Source organism: Dufourea novaeangliae, unplaced genomic scaffold (genome assembly GCF_001272555.1).
Source record: "Dufourea novaeangliae isolate 0120121106 unplaced genomic scaffold, ASM127255v1 scaffold299, whole genome shotgun sequence".
NCBI classification, from domain to species: Eukaryota; Metazoa; Arthropoda; class Insecta; order Hymenoptera; family Halictidae; genus Dufourea; species Dufourea novaeangliae.
The window spans coordinates 662,659-679,342 of NW_015374192.1; the positions used below are offsets into that span (position 1 = coordinate 662,659).

At 45.9% G+C, this 16,684-nt stretch overlaps 1 protein-coding gene across 1 annotated transcript in view; it reads right to left on the reverse strand.

Moving 5' to 3' along the window:
• LOC107192217 (POU domain, class 2, transcription factor 1-like) overlaps window positions 1-16,684 on the reverse strand; it is a 121,334-nt gene that overhangs the window by 42,310 nt on the left and 62,340 nt on the right. The window contains exon 3 of the mRNA XM_015581427.1: window positions 12,164-12,382. Within this exon, the coding sequence (XP_015436913.1) occupies window positions 12,164-12,382 (219 nt within the window). The remainder of the gene's footprint in view (window positions 1-12,163; window positions 12,383-16,684) is intronic.

Consider the following 16,684-nt stretch of genomic DNA (forward strand, 5'->3'; position numbering starts at 1 on the left):
ATTTATCATCTCGCCTCCACAGAGTTCTGCCACCCCACTTTTCTATCTTCGACATCGGGACCAAGTGTTTTGTTTCTTTTTTTTTTTAGCCGATGGTTCTCGAAGGAAAATTGTTAATTATATGTAGGATCATCGAAGCGGAGATTTCCGGGAAAATTTCCATAGACCTCACCCACGCTGTTCCAGGTACGATACATGATCTATGACCTGGAGATTGCAGACAATTGTTAGAATCACGTATCGAATGTACATAGCGACGAATATTTAGCGATTCTTTGTTGGACAAAAGTTTTCATTCTCGATTTTAACGATTCGCAGCTACGAAAAATGGTGATCCACGATCCTGTATTTGGGTCGACCGTCAATTATCCGCGTGAATCCTCTGGGTTGTGTTTCATCGAAATCGCTGGGGACAATAAGAGCAACGCGCGGAACGCGGGATTGTTTGGCCGTTAGCTCGGAGGAATGCGGACCCTGCGAGCAGATGGGGGTCGAGAGGGGGTTGTTCAATCGGTTATTGATTGGAAATGTAAGCTGGAGCGTGCAGACCGAGGGGGCGACTCGTCAAGAGGAAGGGGGTGAGAGGTGGGGAGAGTCGAGAAACGAACCGACAGATGGCCATTGGTCAGCACGGAACGCGTGGCGAAGTTTGCCAATTGGGGAAACAACTTCGACTGAGCTCGAAATTATTGGATTTTCCGAAACGACCGCGGGCTCTAACCTTTTCTCCCGTTTGCATAGTACTCGACGAAGATCCCCTTATTTGGAATAATCGTTTTCTCGCAATTACCTAGACGTTCTGGCTGTTGGACTTAATTAAACATTGTATATTCACCGAATTCGTTAACCCTCCGTAGGCAAACTGGGGTGTGCATGTCAACCTTAAAAAATCCTGAGATATTTGTTAAGTCCTCAGGTACATTATACAAGTGTCGAAACATTCTTCGATAAATATGTATAAAAATTCGTAGAAATGTCCGAGAATTCGCTTGGGTCGTTAAATCAAAATCGACCACCTGGCAAGGTGTTCGAGGAAGAAAGACTTTCGCCACTGGCGAAGGTAGCTATTCCCGGCTAATCGGTATCAGCGTACAGGTGCCAAAGGTCGTTCTAGTAGGTGCTTAACGTTGTTGTAGACGGAATATCGACGCTGCCGATCGTTCGACCGGCGGAAACCTCCCCGGTGGATTGCGTTGTGCGCGGCAATATACACTGCGTTTTCCCGTGGTACACCGCGCGAATACAGGGGGGGAACGGGCTAGGTGGATCGGCCCCCGCCAATGGGAGACCCCCGATCGTCCGCTGGCTGGAACGGAATCGCCAACCACCACCGCCGTCTCCGTGGCCGTAGCACGGATAGTCAGCCCCCGGGCTCCCTCGCATCCCCCGGGCAATCTTTTCAATTTAAAGTCAAGTATTATGGCTTAAATTGCATTATGGTTTCCTTCCCCACGAAGAAGGTAGGACCCAGAGAGAGGAGCAACGAAGGGCGGCTCCTTGTAAGCAAGACTCAATCACGCCGCTTAACCTCTGACCCTAGAATCCAGGCACACACACACACACACATACGTCTCTACCGCCACGGACACGCACTCTCCTCTTGAATTCATCCCGCTGGACGATGCGGTATACAGGGAAACGCGTTGTATATATGTTATATGACGCTGTCACGTGTTATATCGAGATGAAACCGGTCGTGAAGTCAGCTTAGGAAGATCCTAGGTGAAGTTAGAGAACATGCTGTTGAAGCTCGCGTGGTTTTGATGCATTATCTGCGTATCCCGGCGATGTGTCACAAGGCTTATTTGAGACACGGACATGTTTTCGTTATCGGTGTTCAAGGTTCCTTCGAAGGTCCTTACGGTGATTCTGGGCCAAGGCAAGAAGGGTTGGGAAAGAATGCAGTGAAGGAAAATTGTATCCAGAAGATCCTCCTGGGGACACTTTACGAGCCTACCTTATCACAGAAAGGCTCTAACGTCGCACGAGCTTATTTTTTTATTATCATGTACGTTTTCATCATGGAAAAAACAGTGGTAAAATTTAATACAATGAAGTGACAAATAGTTAAATTTGCAAATTCTTTTTGAAATTGTCAAATTGACACAAGGAACGAATGAGGGTTAAAATCGCGTTTCAGCCGATAAAAGAAAATACGTATCCCTTATTTTTCACTGCTTAACAGACACACGAAGTTTCATCAAAATTGGAGGGGGACACTTCCGTGCCTTCCGTTTCTTGTAAGTCCAGCCAACTGAAACCCATCCGCGAGGACCGCGATAAATAAAGCATCGAGATAGCGTCGTCACGCATTCGATATCTTCATTTAACCTAGCGAAAAACTGAATCGAGATGTGCACCGGTCGCGATGCATGTATCTACACGTATGTACATAATGGTCCACGAGGTGCGAGCACGAGTATCGGGCAGGTCGGTGCAACACACTGCACACGCGTGCACTTTTCACACGAATGAATGAAACGACCCAGCCCAAGCCGGACCTTGAACTTCGTTCGCCAGGGAAAAAAAAATGCGCCACGGCTCTCCTCTAACCGCTTCTCGCGCGCACGGCTGTAATAACGCGTTCCGTGTGCTGTCCATAAGGCATGTAACAGATACCTTGGGTGGTGCTCGCGCGCACCGCCTCTTGCTTTTCCCTTTTCTCCCCGTATTACGTTATCGGTTACTCTCGCGGAGCAGGGCCGTGAGCCGCGTGCATTTATCACGTCGCTGGAACCCGGCCCGCGATAACCATCGATAATTTTCATAGATCACCGGCCCCACGTATACCCACGATCGAGGAACAATGTGGTTAATTGCGCGATAACGAGCCCGTGAAGAGGGAATCATCGAGAAGGATCGGCGCCTTACCTGGATAATCCCGAAAATGTGGATACGATGACCAATATAATCACGGGGACAGAGTTCGCGGAGACAGTTTTGTTCGGTTATATATTTCCTTATCTGTAGATCGAGATCTTCAAAATGGATAATTTACGCTTAGACACGGGGGATTCTGTCTCGTCCAGGTATTTACTTCCGAGGGTTTTGAACGACCCTTCTCGTTTCGAAGTCGTTCCCATTTGTGGCGTAATCTCGGATCCGTTGGAATCTACGGGGAAATCTCTTCGAGGTAAATTGGCCGCAATGGAAGTACAGTGAAGGCTACATGAGAGATGATCAGCACCATTCGCCTAAACTCTAAACACTTACGCCCCAGCAATCGACACGCTGTGTACGCATCGGTCTTCAACGCAAACAGAGAGTACCTGGATAGTAGTCCTCGCACACCTCTAATCACCATCCCTGGTGTTGTTCATCCTCGCCTTATCACCTTCAGAATCCACGCAACCATCGAGGTCTTCCCTCCCATCTAGAGTCCAGTCTTCCCGATCGGAAAGAGAAATCGAAATAATCATCGGCGAAAGTTCTCGCTGGGTGGAGGACCGACGGTGATCGCCGGACGTGGAAGCATCCTTATCGCCTGGCGGTTCTTAGCGGGCAATCCTTAAGTAATATATTTCTCGTGGGTAATTGCAGGCAGCGATTTCGTGCGGCTCGTTCGAGATCCCGGCAGATACGTACGGAGGGAGGGGTGTACGTACCTCGACGGAGGGAGGAAGGAAAGGGAACGTGTATTGCACGTGCAAAAGCGAACGGGTAGAGTGCCAGAGAGCCGGTGTGGTACCATACCTGTGCGATACAGTACCACGGTAGGTTACACGCGTAGATAGGCACTTACGTGGCTATCCTCGACGTAGGTAGACACACTCTCGGCTCTTAAACGGAGGGGAGAAGCGAGAGGTGCCCTCCTGGCGAAGAGCTGGAAGAGCGAACGAGAAGAGGACCCGATAGGGTACGAAGAAATGAAAGCGGGCACGGATCGACTGAGAGGAAGAGGGGCAAACAGGGGGGTGGGGGGAGGGTTCAGGCGGAACCGGGCGAAAGATGGAAGGAGAAGGAAGCAACACTGATAGAGCGTAACTGACTTCTTGGCCGGTGCATATTACCGGGCTGTTAGAGGGCGGAGCCGGCTGATGAGTTAGCAACGTATTGACTTTATAATAATCACGTTAGCCGGTCCACCGTGATCCCTTGGTATTACGCGGTGGTTCGCGCGGATTCACGTACCGGGTGATACCGATCGTTCCTCATCCTCACGGGACTCTCAAAAAACGGTTAAACGTTGTTTCTCAGTGGTGAAACGAGGAATCTCGCCACGGTGGACGCGGCAACATACTCGATGGGAATCCGATTCTCGATCGAATCATCCCCCGTAATGGACCCACGGGCCTGTTTGTATAACATGGTCGTTTAAAGGCTCGCGTATTTTTCTGCTCGGTGGCGTCGATAAATCTTCGCGAACGTCCTCTCACCGGTGAACGTTACCGGGACTGCTCCTGCTGCAAAACCGCGCGCAGCCCCATAAATCAACGCTCGCGGAAAAGAAATCACGAATCTTCGATATCTCCGGGAATACGCGGTACGTATAAATTAGGGAGAGCTCCCCCCCGCCTGATTCGGCCGTTGCAGTTCTTCTGCGTGCATCTTCGAAAGGGCCTGGCGACCGCGATCCACGAATGATAAGTGTATATACCCAGAGACGTTCTTGAAGATCGAAGAAGCAATGCACTCTGTTAATCGTTCGAAGTGTATTTATTCTTTTCTTCGGTATACGCCGATTATCTTATTTTCGTTTTTACTTTGCTATTGAATACTTGCAAGGTAGTTGAAACAATTGTAAAAATCAGTTCTTCCTGAAGGATTACGGAACTCATAAATCCTCTCCTGTACCGATCACATACGATCCTCGATATTTCACGGCACATACGCGCCTACTGTCTTCCTTCCGTTTTTAATTCATCATTGAATACTTGTAAGGTACCTATTTCAGCCAGATCGAAAAATCAGTTCTTCCTGAAGGATCGCAGAACTCGGAGATCCTCTCCCATCACAAGCGATCCTCAATATTACACGGTAGGATGTTCCGTTTGCTAAAGCATCGAACGTTGCTGCAGCCTAGACGATAAAAATCCCTTCGCCAGAGTCCCGTGGGATCCTTAATTAGTAGTTCGGTTTTAACCTCCACGGTTTCTCTTTGGACGCTGTCAGGAGCGGCGGTTGCGCGTGAGAATAAGCCAGAGGTTGTTACGTATTCACGCTCATCCCCGACGGGATGACAGGACGGTTAAATAGAGCAACTAAATATGTGTATGTGTGTGCGTGTGCTCGAGCAGAACGTTTTACTCGTTCTTCTATTTTCGACATTTAATGAACTGCATGTCTTCGTAGACGGTTCTCGGGGTTCGTCAATTTTTCCGAGCTTTCTTTCGTTAATTGCACCTGTCTCGGCGTCGCGTTTTTTCGGCCTGCGAAACGTGTAAAAACCGCGGGCGATCTTTCTGAAATAGAGTCATTATACATGTACGGCCGCGCCGATATGAGGCGAAATAACGGCTGCGTTAACTGTGGCAAGAAAATAATTGATCCTCCACCGTGGTTTTTTATCGGTTCCCGCTATTAATACCCCGTTCGCGGCGATCTTAATAGCCCTCTGGATAACGCGCCGCCGCGATTTCTTGCTCCCCTCCCACTCCGAACGCTGCGCTAATCTGCATCTCCGGTTGTCTCCGAACGATCGTTTTGAATAATTTCCCCATATGTTTGTCCGCGAACTTCTCTTCCTTATCCGTGGAATCGAACAGGAAAATTGATGTTGGAGTACCATCGTTTGGGACACAATTAGGGAACTTTTTATGCCAATCCAGTATACTCTAACTAAAAAAAAAAATTGGAACGTTCTGGAATGTCGAGGTATTCGGTTCGAATATGAAAATTGTACAATTATTATGCGAATCCTCTGTACTTTTAATGAAACGTAGGAACTTCCGTAGTGAGTCATTGCATCGCTATTTAACAGGTGAATCACAAACTTACTTTCTAATAGTAACTAATGAAATACCTGTGTCAAAACAGAAGAAATGATCGTTATGTCTTAAAGGTACTAGATACTTCGATAGGATCTCTTTTATATTTACTGTACAGTTAGTTATTTAATTTCGCTATCGTAAAGAACATTTCCCGCACGTTTTCAGTTCACCATATTTCGAGGTTCTATCGGACAAAATTCATCAGAACCTGATCGAGAATGGCTCGAGTCGCAAATTGCTTTCGTATCGCCCGGTACACGGACCGGGGCGAGCCGTGGTAACGGTCAGCGGCGGAGTGCTGACCTCCAATCTCACCTCAATTTGCCTACACACCGCCATTTGCGTCAGCGAGAACGTCGGAGCGGCCTATCTAAAATTATGATCTCAAAAAATTCCCCACGGCTGGCGTGGCGCGGCGGTGAGCTCGCGCGCGCACGCCACCGACCCCGGCCAGAACGCACGTCCCGCCGGTGTAATCGATTAATTATGGTAAATCGCGCGTTATTATAAATTTTCGAGGTAATTGGTACCTTTTCTCGAGGCGCGATCACTCGCGTAAATTCCCCTTCCCGCGAGAGAACCATTGGAACGCGGCCCCCGATCGAGGACTTTCCAGGTGATCGTTTATTAATCTTTAATGCGGACTTCGTAGCCTCGACTTTTCCGGTGGAACGCAAGCGATGCAGTCGTTTCTTTGAATCGGCTAAAGAGAATGCGAGAAACTGTTCGCGGGGGAATTGCGATACAATGGGTGACGAAAGAGAACGAGTTGTTTTGACAAAAACTAGGGACGTGCTCCGATTTCATTCGACGTTTTCACTTTCTTTCACACACCGATCTTTACAATCTATTTTTATTAAACGAATGTATAATTATATCCTTTACTTTTGCAGGAAATATACTTTGTGCCGTGTGCTCCAAAGCTAATCCAAGTGGTTACATTTATGAAATCTATGGAAGGAATTAGAGTAGGGAGCACTATTTTCGTGATTAGAAATTTTGGAAACCCACAAAACAAAATCAGCACTTCAAGTTTCGATAGTTTCATAAACCTTATAATGTTTAGGGTTCCAACACACCTCTTAAATTAGTGTAAAGATTATTCAAATACAACCATCGTCCGTCTAATCCTTTTCTGTACGAAAACGTCGCGTCTCGAGTCACGAATTATTTTCGCTGAACTTTCTCCAAGTAGAAAGTAACCCGTACAACACCTGTCGCGATTGACAAATGAAGATCTCAGACTCAGTCGGCTAATCATCGACGGATTTTGACCGTACCGCATGGCCACTTCGGCACGGCCTAATTAACCGTTCAATTAACTCCGCCGCTTCCCAAACGCGCGAGCGCACCACTGCCGCCGTCGAAACCGCTATCGTTTATAGCCCGATGCTAATTTGCCGGAGTGGAGCAGCAGCTGCTTTCGGCGAGTGGAACCACGCGACCGCCTCGAGCTTTTTTGTGACCACGCACAGAAACGTCTTTTTGCTTATTAAACCCGGTCATCAATTATCGGTGCATATTCCATTTCTTTTTTTTTCGTCGTTCTCTATCTGTGATTTCGCGCGAAGACTGGTCAAGAGAGACGGCACGCGAGTGAAGCTTGGATTTATTATAGTTGCCACGTCTGGGTACTCTTGACAGAAAAATGGTCGACAAGAAGTTGGCCTAGTTCGAATTAACCTGTTAACCTAGAATTAGATTCGTGTTTTCTGCGAATGTAATTCTATCATCGTTCTTTTCTTCTTATTTGTGATCGTTAAACATGAAAATCGAGTGCGTACCAAGCACATTCTCCAGTGTCCCTGGTCGGAAGCATATTCGATAGACAGGTTTGTACCTCCTCGAGAGTGCAGTGTCGAATGGAAAATCATGTTCCGGCCCTTAATTGAATTTTCCGGCGCGAGCACGCGAACGTACGGGGCAGAGAGCTTTCAGCAGTTCGAAACAATTCGCCCGGCTATAAAACTTCGGTCGCTATAAATTCCAGAGTCTTAACTGCGTGACGATAAATCACGCAACTTATATGAGGGAGAACTGTGAAAACTCGTCGCCGTAGATCTATTTCCCCGTTTCGGAACTCCGTGTGGACGGAAAATTCCCGCCTAAAGGAATCGACCGGAGGCCTGCCTTCGCGCAAGACCGACGCCAGGAGCATCCAGGGGGAGGGATATATGTATTTCTGCTGGCTGGCAAGACTTCGCGGCCAGTTAAATCAGAATTCAATTTGAACGACGTTCGAGCAGGGAGATCCCCATAGAAGATACGAAATATTCATGGCGAGAATACTTTATTCGTTGTTATTCTTAGACCGCCCCACGTAGACAGTACCGTCTGTCTCTCTCTTTCTCCCCATAAATACATTCGCCGTCCCGCAACAAGATCCTGCTATTTACGCCATTTAATCGCGTTGGTGCCGCTACTGGAACTACGAAATTATCGCGGTGAATTTTATATTTGTTAATTGAAAGTTGAGTGGAATTGTAAACGGGCAGGATGAATCGTGGCGGGAGATAAGGGGGAACGCATCTCTAGCGTATTCCGTTCTTTAATCTACGATTTCTTTGATCCTTTGCAATTCTAAAGGGACTCGAATGAATTCACCTGCGCGTCTAATTGTCTTGGGAATTCATCATGGTCTGGCAATTCCTCGCGTCTTATACACGTGAATACGATTCCTGTCCGAGGTATCAGAACTGCTATGATCTTTCAGGACGCAAGGATCCAGGACAACGTACTTATACGTTAATTAAAACATCTCCCCCTCTGTTTACTGTAATAGACACATCGGTCAGAACATTGCTTCGAACGTATGGAATACACTGCGAAAAACATACTGGAATTTATTCAGGTACAGACTTATGGAATTTTGTACGTGAAAAATAAGGCCTGTCTGTCTGTCACGGTGACATTGATTAATCGAAGAACCAGTTGGAATATCTAAAAAGAACGGGTAGGAATATCTAAAAAAAAAATCCTTTTAATTCAGTGTAAAGTGTTCCAACAGCCGACGAAACATCATTGGCCGGTCGCGAATGGCGGAGCATCGGACACGCCGCGACGGAAACGCGCGGCCCTGATCGATTTAGCGCCAAATGTCGCCCCGTGTTTTACACGCCGGCAATAATGGTCGAAATCTATGTAGCCAATATTTCAAGCCACCCTTTCTCGCCCCCGTGCACGTCCCCTGCCACCTTATATGAAACGTTCATATATATATATGTACTAGGAAAGTGTAGCAGCCCTGGTTATTGGCTCGCATATGGTCGTCGCTCGATATTTCAAAAGTCGACGGTAAAATGGAAATACGAACGACATCGTGGAGGCTGGAAAATTATTAAAAACAAATAACTACGCGATCCAAATTCAAATTTCATCCGTACAAGTGGTGTTTCATATATCTATGGGTACAAATTGTTTACGACCATTGATAGCCTGATGTACTAAATGTTGTCTCATGAACATTATGCAAGCCACATACGTTCTTGTGAACATATTTCTTGCGAGGGACGTTCAACCGGAGGTAACATGCAGCCACGCAAAATAATTTGCTCAGGGTCGGTCGAATAAACGGAATTTAAATACCTCAGGGGGGAAGAAGAGACCCGAGGAGAAGAATGATAGTCCCCGGGGAGAGATACATCCGAGAACGGCAAGAAAGGATCCTTCCCGTAGACGGGACGCGTAATTTACACGCGACGGGACTACGTTACACAGTTCACTGACTTCAAAGATTACTTTTTAAGGGGCACTTGACCGCGGTCCGTCTTCTTCTACGTTCAGTTTCTCGTGTGTTGGTCGCGTGTCGGTTGATTCTTGATCCGTTAGTTCCAACGGAGGACAAGATTACATTTAACAAGTGCTACTGATAACCAATTGAATATACGCAATGAGATTAGACTTTAAGAATGTAGAAGAACGATGAAAATAATTTAGGTGAATGTTGTTAGCTCAGTTACAATCCTAGTAGAATTTGCAGCATAAATTAGAAACAGTTAAAAGTTTTAACAAGAAACACTAAAATATGATTAATTGTGTCCTAGATGCTTGTTGGGCGATATATTACATAGAAAAGGTTCAATCGCTCCCTTTAGAAATAATAATTACCATCGAACGCTATATTTCTTGCAGGAAAATTTAACAGGAATCTTGATTCTTCGACGTTTGTAGCTATTCGAATGATATATCGTTCGACCTCCACCCGTTTGTCCAGTGCGACTATATAGGTCTATTAAAGGGCTGTTGCAGCCTCCAGATCCGAAAGGATCATCGAATCGTCGAACACGGCCCTCGGAGCTCGTGGGTCCGCAACACATTTTAGGGGGGTGCCATCCCTGCTCATTCTTCAAAAACCGACCAGTGCATATGTCGGCGCAAGAAACATAATGTTATCAAGCTGTCCAGCGGATAGAGGCTGTCGTCGGACTAGGAGCGAAGTCCTTGGAGGGGAGACGACCGACCTCGTCCTCGGTCTCCTCCACTTCGTCCTTATTGATATACCGAATAAACACACTTGGCAGCCGGGCACCGGGATAGCTTTGCCAGGCAAATAGACTCGGAAGGGCTGCTCTCTTCGACCTGCAGACCGTCGTCCTTAAAGTGGACACAACCATCGGAAAATCCTTGGTGATACGATTTTCATTAAATACTTTCACTATTCCGATAATAGAAAATGAAACGAAAAACAAATGGAATTAAATGGGAAAATAAATAAAACTCGAGGACCTTTGGTGTTTCTTACCCTCCCCCAGAAACACACAAATCTTGCTCGATTATATTGTTCTTTAATTTACTGCTACTCGGAACAATTTAATATGACCTAATATCAATCTGACATTTGCCTTCCATACCCCTAAACGAATTCCACCCCTAAAAGTCTACTTCAGCCAGTAATTCATAGAAACACTCTCCGAGTCCTTGGAGTCTCGCGTTTCAACTTTCAACCCCTATCGATCCGGTTTTAGCGCACCTTGTGTCCAGTGGTCGGCTCGACGGTAAATAAAGATGGGTAGTTTTCCCATCAGCGTGCACACACGTACACCCTCTCTATTCCGATTTTGTGTCTACGTGCATGTGTGTGTGTGTGTGTGTGTGCATGCGCGACCCAGACGGTTTTAAATTCCGCGAGTCAAAGCGATGTTTGACATGGAAATGTTGAACGATGCATTAAACATGCCGCGCGGAGTGCTTCCTCTCTTTTTCCCCGGAAAAAGGGAAACGGATCCCCTCCCCTCTCTTGTCCTCGATCGTATTGCCAGCAAGAGAGGCCCGATCAGGGCCCCAACGCTATTGTTCGAGCAATGTTTATTTAAGCAAACGAAAGGAGAGTAGCCGTTCCTCCGTTGAATTCAGGAGTTTCGTGGACGCTACTGGACCCGGTTTCCGGTTCGGATCGATAGCCCCGGCCGATGGAACGTCGCGTTTTTTCGCGCCGCGGCGCCTCAGTCGAGGTTACTCTCGATGATTTTCTTTTTCTTCATTGAATATTTTTAATCAATCGACGAATGTTCGACACCTGTGTTCGATAGAATTTCTAGTGTCTTTATCGGGAAGATTAACCGAGTTTCAAGTCACGTTACGATAAAAAATAAAAGATTGATTAATTATAGTACGGGCGCTTATGCGAATACGTGCTTCGATGACTATCTTGTGAAACCTAGAATCGATCGAAGTTGTTGCGTTTGTTGAATTAACAACGACATAGAGACTTCGTCAGTCTTTGTTGTTGAAGTTCTATTATCGAAGAATTCACGAACGAAAAGAAACAAATCTTCTTGTGTTTTTGTGAAATTGTCGGTTGTTCGTCGTTATCAGTGCATCGGGAAGACGATGAAACGCGGAGGGAGCGTCGCGAATCAGAGAAGATCGTGATTGGCGGGTAGTCACGTTTTGTCGAGGGTCGGAAACACGCACCTGCGCGAGGGGGCAATTTCACTGGACCTTCCCGTAAAAGGAACTGCCCTCTCTCTCCATTGTCCGGCAAATGACATCAAGCTTATTGCATTATTTAAAGATGCTCGCCGAAAGAGCTGCTTTAAGCCGGTTACCGTTCGGGTTTACCGTCCCAGTTTCTTTTTTGCCGCGGGAAACAACAATTCAACGATCGTACAATCTCAATCTCGCCGTGCATTCGCGAACGTACTAAATCCGGAAACGTAAAACATGGAGAAAAATGTTCTGTTATAATAATTTGGAAATTAATGGATAGTATTTAATACAAATTTTTTACTTACCAGGAGAGATGCCGAGTTTCACGTGGAGGCTACTAGGGCTTCTGTGATCGGGAGTGGTCACGGGGGCGGCTATGGGTGGTGACAGGTGGGGGAGTGCCGGTGTTCCGCCACCTGTCGTCGTGGTTGTGGTCGTGGTTGCGCAGGGATTTAGGGGTGAGGTCCTCTTGAAAGACTGCTCGGTCCGCCACGCGACCTCGTTATCGCCTATCCAAACTTTACCTGTAGGAAGAGTACGATACGGTTAATAATTTGCTCGCGTACCTGCACAACATATTCTATAAGTATCAAAAAAGAAATAATGCTGTGCAAGTAGCAGGAAACTTATGGCGGTGTCTTTGTCGAAGCCACAGTAATCTCAAGAACCTACCAAAGATGGTTCGACAAATTTCAAAGTGGTAATTTTTCATTAAAAGACAAACCTAGGTGAGAAAGACCAACAAAACTTTCCTTTATACCCTATATAAAAGCTGCGATTAGAAATTCGAAACTGCGTTCATTTGAGATATCATATTTATGAATTACTAAATATTCGAACAGACGTCATGAAATCTCGATCGAGAAATTTCCCAATGAGGAGAGAAAGTTCGATTCGGAACGAGAATAACCAACGAGAAATTACTCGTACAGCCGCTGTACGTGATATCCAGGCGGCATCAAATTGCAAAAGGAGTTCCCGAAACAAATTTCCCGGAGCCCCTTCCGCCCTGTATTAATATAACTCGCGTTGGGGTCTTTGTGTCTGCGCAGAAAATGGCTTCTCCCCCTTCACGAGCATCGCGTAATTAGCAACCCTCACGGATCCCCCTTATTCCTGCCAGTTTTCCGGACTTTCCCTCGTTTCCCTTAATTTCCAGGAACAATGCCCGCTTCTGGATGCTGTTCTGCGCTGCAGTGTCTAATTACACAGGGGTCCAAACGGAACGTTTCCGTGGCCTCGTACGTATACACGCAGGGTGTATCGAATTTTCGCGGTGCGTCATTAACGAGCACAGCTAATGATGGTTCTAGCAGAACTTCGTATAAAATTTCCTTTTGTTAATACAGGAAGCGATTTTGCTACTGTTATTATTATTGTAGTGCTTTATAATTTTTTTCCAAGCACCTACAATGTATCTGTATATCCTAACAATAAATTATTAACATTACTCTGTAAATTCTTTAAATTTCTACAAATATGAAAACTTCATCGTCCACTTACATAAAATAGTATACGAATAACGTGACCATTTTTAAATCATAAAAAGTTTCGAATAACAAATGAAAGATACAAAAGTACTTCTCATTTGTAATCGTTTAAACGTGAAAATTCCAATTTTTATAACACAAGTAACACTTCTCCAACAAGTCGACATTTGACAAACAATTATTTCATCTAATCAACCGTTTAAATGTTTCATTATTCGAGTAGAATTATGTCCAACTCTGCCTTCAGCAACATAAAGTGGTCCTCCACTGAATCTCAGGGACGATCGTCAAGTGCGGATTTCCCAGACACCCCGTACGTGACGCATCGAAGCCACGGAGAAACACGCAAATACCATATCACCCCCGCGTTCATGAAACGTGACTCAGACCACGGTATTATTTGCTTGATGAATGATTTAGTCGTGGAGAGAGAAAGACTTTGGTCGCGGTCTCGGTCTCTTTCTATCAGCATCTCGCACCCCCGGTCTGTTTCTCGTTCGTTAACGAGGGAGAGAAGACGGGAGCGAAAGAGAAAGATAGACAGCTCCGAGGGAAACGAAGAAAGAGATAGAGAGAGTGGAGGGACAACCGAAGTGTTCCACGGGCGGTGGGAGTCTGAGGGAGCGAGAAGAAACGTTTACAGAGTGGAACAAGAGCGAAGAGGAAAAGCGGCCGGGGGAGGTCGAAGAAAGTGTAGCTGGCGCTAACTAAGGGCGTCGGCTAATCAATATCATCAGAGAATGGCCGCTGACCTCCTCCGTGGAACGGTGGACCCTCCATTGTTCCGTATGCCAACTTCCAGCGGGCTTATGAGAGCGAAAAAAAAGAAGAAACGACTCCATCTTAGCTTTCGCTTGCAATATCGAATTCTTTAGGGTTCCATCTTGTATTGGGGATACCAGCGGGAGATACACTGTACTTTGATTGGGAAAATTAGTGTCAAGAATATAAATGGGTACGATGCTACGGTTAACCATCTAACTGCATTTATTTCTTATAGTAGAGTCTATTTTATCAATTTAGCAACAATATTATAGGGAATATTTTCCGACGATCGGCAGAACATAATTTTTTCGAATGATATCCAGACATTAGAAAAACGGTGTTACTATGACCACCAGTGCTGTTATTTATTGTGAGAAAGCATACTGTTTATAAAAAGAAAATACTTTAAAAAATGTTTTACATAGTCTAAGAATTAACCATTGGTTCTTGATATGAGAAAGATTCTTGTACAAGAGACAAAAAGATGCAATGAAAAGTCTAATTGATCGACTTCAGGTAGGTGGGTCAATAACCGCGATTCCTCGCGAAACGAGCGAACGTAATTGAATTTTCCAGGACCCGGATGCTGTGGAACCGTCGAAATCACCGCCCCTTTAGGGCTGGTTCCGTTTGTCTCCGTGGGGTGGAAGAGGGACCGTGTAGAGGGTGAGCATGCAAACACCACGAGATTAAAGGAACCGTCGATCCAAGCCGTAGATTCTGGAATCGTGGCCCGGGGACACGCCTCGGGCCGTACAAATCCAAAAGAGTTCTAATATTGCCGGCGACCCATAGCCAGTTCGACAAATTAATAATCGAGCCAATTTCCAGGACACAATTCGACGACCGATTCGAAAGCTCCGCTCGAGCGAAAATAACGAATTTCACAGGTGAACGGATATATGCGCTTAAAACGCGCCACTACTGGCGATAAATGAATCGCCTGTGGGCGAATTATTGCGCAACAACACACGCGGAATAATTAATATTTCGAGGTATACGGCGCGGTATTCGAAGGCTACTCTCGTTTCGCGGAGAAAGAAAAGAAGAATGCAATTACTTGGCGTATCGCTGTGGATACTATTAATTAGAGAGAAAATAAAAATACCGAGGGTTACAGAGGAATTCCGTGTAATTCTGAATAATTGTCTTTCTCCGAGGGATTCGATCTTCGGTTAGTTATTACGGTTAACACGAGATAGAATAACTCGTTTGCAGTGCTGGGGGGTGGGGAATAGGGAGGTTCAAGCGGTTTTAACAATATCAAATAGCACATTGGTGTGAGATAGAAATTATTTATAATACTACAGTAACAAGACAGTAATAAGACGGCTGAAAAGAACTATGACTGCAAAACTCTGCACAGAATAAAATCTAAACCTAATAACTCCGAAGAAAGTCACTGGACAATATCGTATGCCAAATTGTTTACATATTATCTCCGTTAATCACATTTGCTAAATGATCTAAATCAGCTCTGCCAATCCAAAGACTAGAAAAAAAATCTACACAACGGTATCCGTGACATTTAATGGTCCTTCGAAATCACATTTCCCCCGAACCAGAAAACAAGTATATTACCAAGTGTACTCCGGAAACAAATTTCCACCCTGTTGTATCTCCAACAACAGTAACCCCTGTATTTCTATTGCCCAAAAAGTCGCGAGAATAGACTCCCGAAATTGTATCGAGCCGAGGACCAGTTCGCATAAACAGAACCATCCATTTCATGATCGGTGCGCGCCACCCTTTGCGCTGCCACTCTACCCCTCATTCGTTCGGGCAGGCGCGAACTCTATTCACGGGTTTATCACTGTCCAGATAACAACGATTTACCTATGGACGGAGTAGGGGCACAACGTTTCCGAGGGTCCGAGCCGGGGACAGTGAAAAAGGAGAGAGAACTGAAAAGAGAGCAGAACGGAGCGGTCGTAAGAGGGGGCCAGAAAAAGAGAGGGAAAGAGAGGTGGCCAGCCACCTTGCATTCAGAAGTATTTCACTTTAACGGCCCTCCGGGGGATTGGCCTGACCCTGGTCGCCCAGACCCTTCACCGTTTCAGCATAATGGACCTCTACATTACTTATTCGTTCTGGCCAATGTCCTGCCAGAAGCGTCCGCCGACGACGCTCGTTTCCACGTCCTTCCATTTCCGTGCGCGATTAATCGCGGACTGGCATGAACCTGCGTGAGTCTACCCGGTCCCTGTCTCCTATTCTTCATTGGACGACGAACCGGGTGGGGAGGTGGGTTTTTGTGCTGAGAATGCAATCGTCAATTCGGGGACGACGAAAAAGTCTCGGAGAAATCTTTTCGTTGCAGAATCTACTGCGCTCGGTTTATTAATTGAGTTTCATTCGTAGGAATAATAACAGAACAAGGTAAGAAAGTAAACGACAGGTAAATTCAGGACAAGGAGAACCCTGTTCATTTTTGGTGTAATCGTATTTCGGTGACACGAAGCAATTTCGCAAAGTGATCTATTCAACTTCAACGAGAGAACGAGATGTGTAATTACCATAAAACAACCTTTCAAAGAGGAAAGCTATACGAAAAGCTAAACCGTACATTCC